Here is an 11845-nt window from a genome sequence, read left to right as displayed (position 1 = left end):
CCCTACCCACCTTGCTCTAACAATGGATGACTAAAGGTTTCCGGTATTCTCAGATTGAAAACTGGTACGCACTCATAAGGCCATAATCATCCGCTCTGGTAGGTTGCGAAGTTCTGCTGAGGAAACGCATCCAGTTTTGACACTTCTGACACGGTGTCACTCTGTTGGTGAGAAAAAATCCTGAAAACACCATTAGGCATGACGACTCAGAGGTCTGTCGTGAGTCGGAGACAGGTCCTGACTCGGAGATCTGTCCAGACTCAAGGCAGGTCCCGACTCTGAGGCAGGTCCTAACACTGAGACAGGTCCTGACTCGGAGACAGGTCCTGACTCGGAGACAGATTCTGACTCAGACATCTGTCCAGACTCGAGGCAGGTCCTGACTCAGAGATGGGTCCTAACTCTGAGACAGGTCCTAACTTGGATGCAGGTCCTAACTCTGAGGCAGGTCCTGACTCAGAGTCCGGCCCTGACTCCTCCGAGTCAGTACCGACCTCTGAGTCGACCAAATTTAGAGGCCCAGTTAAGCGTGGACTAACACAACGTTTGGTCCACTCTTGGTGGGTTCTTGCCTCTCTTCTTCGTCTGAATCGTCTCCACAACACATAGCCTTTTTGATGAGCCCCCATGCCTTTTGAAGAAAGGTGTCTTGGAGATTGATTTTCCGCGGTCATGCCAGGGATCTTCTAAAGCACTCTACAACCTTGTAAATCACAATTGAGTTGTCGCTTTTGATCATCTTGAAGAGCACGTCTCTAACCACATCTTCATTGCCACAGAGAAGTTGCAAGATATCTCGGCAGAGTTTTTTCTCCATTTTTTCAAAAAACACAAAATCGATGTCTTTGAGTTCTTTCCAGATTTTTGGACCAAGCTTTCTCTGGACAGGTTTGGTGTGCTTCCTTTTGTAAGCCGCATAGCTAGATCTATTACTAGACTTGTAAATCAATCTCCAAAGGATCTTTTCCACCAACAGGCATAGGGCAAAGTGTCAATGGAACAACTACATGACCTGGTGGGCCGGTCTATCAGTCAAACCTCTTGTGATGCCCACTGGTGTGTGCCCACAAAAGTGAAAAAACATTTCTTTAAATGTTTATGGGGTTATGATAAGAAGATATTTTATTTTTTAACAGGGATTAAAGATGATGGGTGCAGTAATGGTGTTTCACCGTTAGGTTGTGCATTTGGGACTCTGAGCTGCCTGTTGCTCTCCAGTTTCTCATAAACTGAGAGAAATTGGAGTAACACCTTCAGCTTCGTGTTCTGAGCATAGTATGGTTCTGAGATCTCAGGAAGTCGGCTTTAGTCAGCGCTAACCAATCGGAGCACGTCTTACATTACTCGTCCTTAAGCCCCGCCCAGGATGTTCATGTGAGATCCGCAACCAAATAAAGTTGAGTTCAACCAAAAAACTGGAGCATCAAAAAAAAACTTACAATCTCAACCAAAAACTTAGGCTGCTTAAAATCAACCCAGTTGTAGTTGTAGCACACAGTCGACTGTGATGGATTGTTTGTTTGAAACAGAAAAGGTAAGACTTTATGACCTCTGAGGGATTTTTCCTGACTCTGTTTTTCCCAGAATGTAACCAAGCCACCTTGTTTTGGCCTCTTACCTCCTATCCATAGTCCTGAATTTAAATATCTAAATTCTGATATGCAAAAATAAGTTTCAAACAAAAATTAGTGATTTCAACTAAAAAACAAAGTTTTTAAAGCATTTTTTGTTGTTTTTAAAAACATAATTCTTACAATTTGATTGAAATATTTTTTGTTTGAAACATTTTTTTTTTGAAAATTCAAAAGTTTTGATCACAACTCAATGTTTTGTTTGACATGTTTTTTTTTTTTTTTGATTGAATACTACTTTTTTTGTTTGACGTGATTTTTTTTTTTTGATTGAATAATCGTGAAACAAACCTAACTCCATATATACAGAGCCAACCATGAGAATAAACTCATTTAAAGTTTAAACTCAGTTTCACACAAACACAAAGACCCTAGCACAAACTGGACCGTTCCAGGTTGCTATCAAGCTAATTTTCTGTTACCAGCTTTACAAATCTTTTTTATTATATTACCAAGGCACATTAAAACAAACCTTTATCTTGGCTTTTTTTCTATTCTTCCTCTTTCTTTTCTCCCTCCCTGAAGGATAAGTCCTTTTTTGAGACATTGTTTTTGCTTACTTAACTTCTGACCGGAGCTTTGGACGTTTGGATGCGCTCTGCACATTGCTCGGCAGCTCATGTTACTGGCGAAGCGTGCGGTACCTGCCGCGGCCACCAGGGTCCCCCAAGAGCAATTTTCCTTTTTCTTTTTATCCATAAAATAATGATGTCTACATACATTATCAAATATATATTATTGTAAAAACAAATCAGTTCATAGTGAAATTGTGTGTTTTTGATATTATAATGACAGAAATTATTACTAATAATAATAATAATAATAATAATAAATCAACTCTACTGAGGGGGCCCCTTAGTAGCCCTGGAGCCCTAAGCGGCTGCTTAGTTTGCTTATGCCTTGGGCCGGCCCTGCCTGAAGACATCGTGATGTAGAGCTGTGTATCCTCTGCTAAGATATAATAGCTAATTTTATTACTTGTTATGGCCTGAGCTAATGGGATCATGTTGATATTAAATAGGAGGGGTCCTACCATTGCCCTTAGTCATATTTGGTATTCCAAATATGACTCCTTTCTGTACCGATGAGAAGTTACTTACTGAAATCCTTTTCTTTACGTAAGATTTGAACCAGTGGGGTACCGGACCTAAAAGTCCAACCCAGCTCTCCAGTTGCTTTAATAATGTTATAGTCAACAGTGTTAAAACCTACACTAAGTTCCAACAGAACCAAAACTGTGATGCTTTCACAGTCTGTATTTATGTGAATGTCATTGAACGCTTTGAGGGCAGTCTCCGTACTGTAGTAATCATAGAAACCTGATTGGAAGATGTCAAAGCGGTTGTCGATTATTTAGAAACTATTTGTCTGTCAAACAGCTTTTTCAGTAATTTTTCTGATAAATGGGAGGGTAGAGATCGGCCTGTAGTTGTGCAGTAGTGATTTGTCCAGATTGCTCTTTTTTTTATCACTGGTTTGATAACTGCTGGTTTTAAAGCCTGGGGGGAAAACACCTGATGACAGGGATAAGTTTACTATTTGAATCAGATCAGATGCAATGACCACTCCCTGGGTCGCAACTGAAGGCGGGAACCTTGGCAATCCGATCTTTGGCTAAAGAAGCTCTGGCTGCTGGGTCATAGAATGTCACCTCTCTGGTGGGGAAAGAGTCTGAGCTGGTGTGTGAGGTTGAAAGGTTCAAGCTAGAAATTGTCGGTCTCACTTCAATGCATGGCTCTAATTTTGGAAACGGTCTCCTTGAGAGGGGTTGGGCACTCTTTTACTCTGGAGTTGCCCCTGGTGAGAGGCACCAAGTAGGAGTGGGAAGCATTTGATGGGTACTGGCAGTCCAAATAGCATGCGGCTCGGGTAGTTGTTGAGGCAGAAACTTGTGCATGGGAGGAGTTCAGAGAGACCATGGAGAAAGACTTCCACACAGCTTAGGGGAACTCTGGTCCACCATCCAGCATCTCAGGAGGGGGAAGCAGTAGATCACCAACACTGTTTATTGTGAGGATGGTGTGCTGCTGACCTTTTACTTGGGATGTTGTGGGCCAGTGGGCAGAATACTTCCAAGACCTCCTCAATCCCACCAACATGCCTTCCATTGAGAAGCGGAGCCTGGGGACTCTGGATCGAGTTCTCCAATCTCTGGCGATGAGGTCACTGAGGTGGTTAAAGAACTCCTCGGTGGCCAGGTATGGGGTGCCCTTAGTCACCAATTCTGTTCATTAGTTTTATGGATATAATTTCTAGGCGCAGCTAAGTTGTTGAGAGGATTGGTTTTGGTGGCCTTAGGATTGCGTCTCTTCTTTTTGTGGATGATGTGGTCCTACTGGCTTCATCGGGTTGTGATCTACAGCTCTGACTGAAACGGACTGCAGCTGAGTGTGTAGCGGCTGGGATGAAGATCTGTGCCTACAAAGCTGAGGCCATGATCTTGAGCCGGATAAGGGTAGAGGGCCTTCTCTGGGTCGAGGAGGATGTCCTGCCCCAAGAGGAGGAGTTTAAGTATGTCGTGATCTTGTTCAGGAATGAGGGAAAAATGGGGCGGGAGATTGACAGGCGAATTGGTGCAGCGTCTGTAATGAAGTGGGCACTGTACCGGTCTGTCGTTTGAAGGAGAGAGCTGAGTCAAAGAGCGAAGCTCTTAATTTACGGGTCGATCTACGTTCCTACCCTTTCTACCCTCATCTATGGTCATGAGCTTTGGGTCATCATGATCAACAGAATCCTTGACCAAAAGTCATGGATGCAAGCTACCAAAATGAGTTTTCTCTGTAGGGTGTCTGGGATCTCCCTTAGTGATAGGGTGAGAAGCTCAGTCATCACTTGCATTTCTCGAAGTTGATAATATTGATAATAAATATTCTTAAATTTATATATAGATATCTCATAGGTTATCAAATTTATTCATGGGATTATATGTGTGAGAGACAATGAAATGCAGAGCCGCAGTGGTGTGACCAAAACGCATGTTGGCATGAGGCGCAGAGAGACAGGTGGCTGTCAGACAGGAGGCACGAAACAAAACAGAAGCAGAGTCATTTCATTAGACAATAAAGAAAAATGGAAATACACCCAAATCTTAGAACTTTGTGAACCTGAAAACATGACATATAGTAGCATTTTGATCATTCAAACACTGGTATATATTTTAGTCACTTAATTTACTTGAGTGTTTTTAGTGGCCTGTGGTGGGGACATCACAGAGCTCTACAACACCCCCAGTTAAAGCACAGCTGTTACTCTTGGCTACTTCCTAGTAAGTGAGAAATGGCATATTTAAAATACATTGTTCCAGAAATCTTTGCTGCATTACATTTCCCTCCAAAGTTGGGAATGCAATTATAAGCAAATTAATTGTGATCAAGTTAAAAAAAAAAAAACAATGTTGTGCTCACATATCAGGCTAAGTCCTGGTAGAAATACAAAGCAGTAAGAATGTATTTCTCTGTATCTTATGCATTCAAACACTAAGCGTATGTTTAGCAATAAGTGTGACACAGAACTAAATGTACCAATGACATATTGAGATGTAAACATTCAGAAATGCAAGTAGGCGGTTTATTACCACAAACTATATAATGGGAATCACATCAGACATTGTGACTAGAACTAAATGCTAGGAGGCTGGTCACTGATTTAATCTTTAGAATGGTACTTCAATACTGACCACACAGATTTTTGTCGCTGTTTATATGATGTTTTTTCTTCACAGGAACCAGTGTCCGAGGAAAAGAAGGAAGATAATGAGGCAATGGGCAGAGTGGATGAGGGAGTAGAAGAGTTTTTCGCCAAGAAAATCATTCCTGACTGTGCATTGTGAGTTATTATACAACAGCAGAAAACACACAATGTTACTATATCAGTTAAAGCAACAGTGTGTTACAAAAGAAGTGTTAAATTCTAAAACAAGTGACATAGCAAGAAGAAAAAAAAGTTGCCTCATAATTATGCACACCTTCATACAGGAAGTTTATTTCTGTAGGCCCCTCCCTCATTAAACAAATACACATCAGCTAATATGGTTACATCCAGTAAGCATTCGAGTTTATACAGCTTGGAGTTGGAGAATGTGCATAAAAATGATGATATGGTCAAAACTAAAACTTGCGCAGCAATTATGTATGCAGTGTATGAGAGACTGGTAGATGGTTGTCTTAAGCAAAAAGGGGAAAGACGAGCAATTTAGAGTGCAGGGTGTCCTAACTTCTCAGTTTAGAGAGACACATTTTCGTAGTAATCTTTTTTTAGTGAGTAATACAAGATTTGTTTTAATGTGCACCTGTAATTAATCACTTTCTTCTTCAGAGATAAATAAAAGTAGAATAGACATTGATATGATTTTTTTTTTTTTGAAGACCTGAACATTTAATGGGAATGTCCTATTTTTGACATGTATTTTTCCACATCTTGTTACTTTGAAACTATTAATCATGGTGGGTGACTGAGTTGAGAGACAGTGATAGAGCTCTAAACAGAAGTTGTTGGTGAAGTGGGAGAAATGTTGACTTTCCAATCTTTACCTATTAGCTACTTGCTCAGGTTTTTAGCACATGGACCAAACTATCTGAATTGTTTTCGGTTTAAGCATTCTGATGCATTTTAGAACTAATGAGCCCCCTTTTTTTAAACTCAGTTGCATTTGTTTACAATATCAAACTTTGTGTATTTGCATGATTGCATTTTAAAAGCAACTCTGTAGAATTCCTTCATTAACATTGTATAAGAAAGCATAATGACATATTTATATTTGTTGTATATGACAATAATGGATACAAGCAATGCCTCTCTATGTTCAGGTACTTTCCCAACTCTGAAACTCTGCATTAAACACAAAGGAGGGGCACTTTATTTCAGGAGTGCAGTTTGCAGAGTTGCAGAGTTATTAGTTATTAGTAGTTAGTTGCAGAGTTAACTATTGCAGAGTTTTTGCTGTGACATAAATACTGTTTTGATAACTTTGTGGCTTTACTTACCATTTTTGTTTCATTCTAGAACACTATGTAGAGACAAGGTGAATTTTTATTTCATGCAGATAGGTTATTTGCCTCTTTGGGCAAATTTTTGCCCAGACTCAAATTAACTTGCACTAGAACTGTCTCCTATTGAGGACTTTAAACTCATGTTGCCACAAGGGGCATCGGTTTCTTGGCATGGGCAGTAGGAGAGTGTAAGTGCAACTGCACATATAGTCTGTCCAAGACTTTTGACAAAGGGCAAGAAAGACAACAAAGGATGTACTTATCTACAAGAAAAACATATGGGTTGTTTTAAATTGTTCTTTTGTGGAATGTGGGTCAAAAGTTGAAACCACAAAGTTGCATTCAATAAATATGTGACTTTGACTTTGATATAAAGGAGTCATACTCATTATTCAGTATAACATATATCGGACTTATCTGTAGTTTTTAAGTGTGAATGCAGTCAATTAGTTGATCATTTCTAGTTGATGCTCCAACTGTGATAATGATGTTTGCATGGTTCATTCCAAAATGGCTAAGCAAGTTCCTCAGTGGGATATTTAGGGTTTCTGAATGTGGATATTATTGTCATGACCCGGAAGGATGTTTGAAGTGAACATGTGAAAGGTGGCTGCTTGCTGATTAGCTCCCCTTCTGTTGATCTGAATGTCCTCCATTGTCCTCCTGTCATCCCCTAACCCCTGGTCACTACCCTCTAATCTCCTCTCAGAGGAGTTTGTCATTGATTTCAGTCATTGATCACATTTGATGTTTGTGATGTGAATGTCCCTGTGTTAAAGGATTCTAGTTTTTTAAAACTTACTAAATGTAGTGTCATGATTTCATGCGTCATGAAATCATGACATGGCAGTGCTCACAGCATGAATACATGAATTAAAAGCCTAGAAAAATATAACAAGTTTTGCAAAAATGAATATTGGAGATGGATATAATATTGATAAATTCTTTCAATGAAAGAAGTAACACATTAATCTAGTTTTTAGATAACAAACCTAGAGATGCACTGACTTCCAAAAACAGCCTAATGCTGAGGTTGAAAAGTCAAAAAGGGAAAGCAGCAGTTTTACTGTGCTACAATCAGCCCTCCTGTTATTAACTGCAAGTCTTGCTCTCTCTCACTCCCTCACAGCTTGAATGAATAGCAGACTAGTGTTTGTTTTGACATCATCTTTGAATACCTCCATGACACTGAAAACAGTTAAACTGAATCTTCATCCATCAGCAACAGGCTCCACACCAAAGAGCTTTTTCTGCTTGATGTGGTGGAGCTTATATATGGTGTGTTCAGTGATCGGAAAAAGGCTGGATTTGTTTCATTTCCAACTGTCCAGTCATCAGTTAGTGTTGACCAACCGAAGTCACAGTATATTTCTAAATGACACCTAGTCAGAATATCCTTACTCGTGATTATACTATGGACCACATATGTGATCTGTTCTTTCCACTAATGTGTACATGCTGTAGTCATGCACAGTTGGTTTTATTCAAGAAAGCAGGTAAATTTAAACTTCTTACATGTGATACCAAGAGCAGTAACTAATTGGTCCAAATGGCCAATCTGCTGTGTGGCTTCTAGACGTGACACACTACAAGTCTTCCTTCTCCTGAGACAAAACATTCTGATCTCTGAGAGTTGATTTTGCTTTGTCTGCCATTTGCATGAGTATTAGTTTTGTGAACCGGAGTAGAGCATGTTACTTGGTTCTTGAACCAGTAGTTGTAGTACTGAGTGTCTCCTTTCTTCTGTTGCTCTTTCTGCTGTCTCCCCACTGCAGAAAAGGCCGATGGGAGGAGTCAAACCCTGCCCAAATCCTTCCCACAGTGCCAAGTTCCACCCCTTTTTCCACTCTGTCTGACATCACTCCATCTACCACCACTCCCATCATCTCTCCCTCTGCCACATCTACTGACACCTCCCTTCCATCCATTAATGTTCACTCCCTTTCCTCATCTACCACCTTCCCATCCACAACTTGTTCCTCCACCACCACAATTCCTACAAAAAATATAAAGAAAAAGTTTGGTGATTTCTTCGCCTTCAAGAGGGCTCGAGCAGGCCGTGCTGCCAAGACAGGCAGTGGAGATGGAGGACATGGAGCTGAAGGGGTCAAGGTCAAAAGGACCTCCATTGCAGATCTCATTCGACCCCTCCGAGAGGCCAAAGACAGGGACAGAGACAAGGAGAGGGAGAAGGAAAGAGAGAAGGAGACAGAGGAGGATGCTAACATTTATAATGATGCCACTACTACAGAAGGAACTGCCGCCCCCGGTCGCTATCTTGCAGACGTTGTGAGGGAAACGGTAACCCCCCCTGAGTCATTAAGCACAACACAATCCAGTGAGATGACTCCTTTCTACCCCACCATAACAACAAACCCCAAACTCACCACCTTTGTGCTTTCTGAACCGGAGCAAGCAGCAGTTCCTGTACTACCACACCTCAGCACCACTCCTGCAGTCATTACAACACCACCTGAGCCAGAAGCTCCATCATATGTGGAGAGGAGACACAAGGTGACCAAAAGACTGAGAGAAAACAAGAGCCAGAGTCTCATACTGCTGACAGGAATAGAGCCAGATGACAAGGATAATACACCCAATAAGGTCAGTCTGACAACACACTAAGGTCACCAATGTCATGTATATTTATTGGAGTACAAAGATGATGGTTCACATTATAACAGATGCACAACACTGGTTCAAAAAAAACAAAAACAAGGGTAATTTAAATCAATGGAAATGATGTTGAAGTGGAATTTCACCCTTTAACTTGGACATCAATGAATATTTTTCATGAATTTATCTGTTTTATTGCTGCAGCAATACTGCAGCCAGGAGTCTGTTAGTGTGTGCATGTCCAAGATGTTTTAGTTGTGTTCAGTTCCACTTATCAGCAGACGTGGCAGATTAAATCTGGCTTGTAAACAGTTTCATACTCATTAGGGTTGCAAGGCTCCAGAAACTTCCACTATTATTTAACTTAAGTGCAATAAAGTGAGGTAAGAAGCTCACTGTTAGCATCAGGGAATCTGTGATCAACCATGTGGTCTACCAAGGGAGGTGAGCATGCACTTGGCAAGGATTAGTTAAACTTGGCTTGACTGTACTTCATTTAGATTTCTTAAAACCAAACTAGGCTTGATGATGATTAGCTTTCTTTTCACATTCTCAATTACTTCATTTTTCTCCAATGTTAACCCTACGTTCTACTCTACTTTATACTGCAGAGCTAGAGGGGATCTCAATGATGGTGCAGCAAATAAGAAGTGCAAGAACATCTAAACATGTGTTGGCTTTACGCAATGAATCTACTTAAGTCAGATGCTACATTTTAAGCACCTCTGCAGTGTGTTGCCGGTTTGGTGCATGTGATGCTTTTGTGCAATAACATTTATATGAACATATTTGTGCTCTCCGCTTTTCAGAAACATGCATCTGATGGTGCACCTGGCTTTGAACAGAGGCTTCAGGTGATGCTGCACAGAATGGGAGTGTCCAAAACTCCACCTGCTGAAACCAAGATGTGCCAGGTAGACAGGGTAGGAGTGTGTGTCAGTGTGTGTGTCAGTGTGTGTGTGTGCATGCGTGTATGTGCGTGTGTATGTGTGTGTGTGTGTGTGTGTGTGTTTGTTTGTAATACCTTGTGGGGACGATTTTCCTGACATATACTACGTTGTGGGGACCAATTGCTCCTTGTGGGGACCGGAGCCTGGTCCCCACGAGGGGAAACCCTGTTTTTGGGTCAGGGGTCAGATTTAGGGCTAAGGTATGAATTGAGTTTTGGTTAGGGTTAGGGTTAGGTATGTGATGGTTAGGGTTAGGAAAAGGGTAAAGGTCAGGTTTAGGTTGTAGAAATGAATGGAAGTCAATAGAAAGTCCCCACAAAGATAGCAACACAAACATGTGCGTGCGTGCGTGTATGTGTGTGTAGACTAGGAGTATGCCATATCATCTTATTTACGGGAATACCATTAGATTTTTTGACACTGGTGAAAAAATTAATATTGCATTAAAACAAAGAAGTTAGTCAGCTGGTTATCTGGTCAACAGTCTGAACTGGACTGAATCTTGTTGATATCTACAATAAGGGAAGGACTAGCCTGGTAAAAACCAGCCCTTTGTCATACACTATTTGCTTCATACAGAGGGTCTGGGCTCTTGGTTATTGCACAGGTAAGGCTCGATTAAATGGCATCATCATTTGATATCGCAATATAAATTTTTTCACCAGGGTCAAAAAAGTCACTGGTATTACCATAAACAAGGCGATATGGCGCACCCCTAGTGTGGACACAACCTCTGGCACGTTTTTTTTTTTTTCTTTTATGCACATTTTCCCAAACCTTAATTTACCTTAAATTAAATGGTTCTTCTTATTTCAATCTTCCAGTTATATGTCAGACTATAACAACTTTATTTGCATGATGCTTGTGTTTATTTGGCCTGAAGTTGTCATTTAAATGTTGAGAAGAGCTGTCAGTTCCACAAGTTCTAAAGAAACACTCATTACACTGTTCCTGTGATTATTTTTGACCCCCGAAGAGTACCCACAGATTTCTTGATTAAAATTTCTGGTTCACATGCCCTTGAAAGAATGTTCAGTTCTTTAAGCTAATTAACACTCTCCATCTAAAATTGTGCACAGTGGAAAAGCAGGGCTCCTTCATCAGCTCCTGCAGTTGTACAGTGAGAGAAGCAGACTTTTTCCTAATTTAGTATCTTACAGATTGCAGGGTTCTGATGAGAGTGTTCTGTAGAGTAGTCCTAGTGTTAAAATGATGTTGTTTAATGTGTCTGTTACAGAATAAAGACGAGGAGCTGAGAAAAGCCACCTCTGAAGGTAAGTTTACACATTACTGGCAGATTCCATTTCTGATGGAAAATCATATTCAGAAGATAAAAGTATTTAAATGGAGCATCAGTTTTGTTAAAAGAAAAAAAAGTATTTTTACATATTTATATTTTAAGAAAAAATGTCACTTCAAAAATTCACTGCCTGCTTTTTGCATGTTTACAATCGTATCTAGGTGATTTCTCTTTGGCTATGAGCTCCAGACTAAACTGCCCTTCGGAGTCATTACTTGTTGAGCTACCTTTCTTTTACTGTATTTCTTACCAGTGTTGGACATTTAGGCCCTGTTTACATCGAGCTGGGTTTCAGTGGAACCGTAACATTTTATTTATTTATTTTTTTTATCAAAATGATCGGATTTGCACTATTTCAGA

The 11845-nt window shown here is 40.4% G+C and overlaps 1 protein-coding gene across 1 annotated transcript in view; it reads left to right on the top strand.

Moving 5' to 3' along the window:
• The window catches only part of carmil2 (capping protein regulator and myosin 1 linker 2), a gene marked incomplete at its 5' end in the record, with an annotated part of 49456 nt that overhangs the window by 26433 nt on the left and 11178 nt on the right, over positions 1 to 11845 (top strand). The window contains 4 exons of the mRNA XM_007541505.2: positions 5353 to 5456; positions 8395 to 9223; positions 10045 to 10149; positions 11423 to 11459. Of these exons, the coding sequence (XP_007541567.2) occupies positions 5353 to 5456; positions 8395 to 9223; positions 10045 to 10149; positions 11423 to 11459 (1075 nt within the window). The remainder of the gene's footprint in view (positions 1 to 5352; positions 5457 to 8394; positions 9224 to 10044; positions 10150 to 11422; positions 11460 to 11845) is intronic.

This window comes from Poecilia formosa, unplaced genomic scaffold (genome assembly GCF_000485575.1).
Source record: "Poecilia formosa unplaced genomic scaffold, Poecilia_formosa-5.1.2 Scaffold612, whole genome shotgun sequence".
Classification (NCBI taxonomy): domain Eukaryota; kingdom Metazoa; phylum Chordata; class Actinopteri; order Cyprinodontiformes; family Poeciliidae; genus Poecilia; species Poecilia formosa.
Note: the sequence above shows the minus strand (reverse complement) of the source record. Positions and strands in the feature narration are given on the sequence as shown.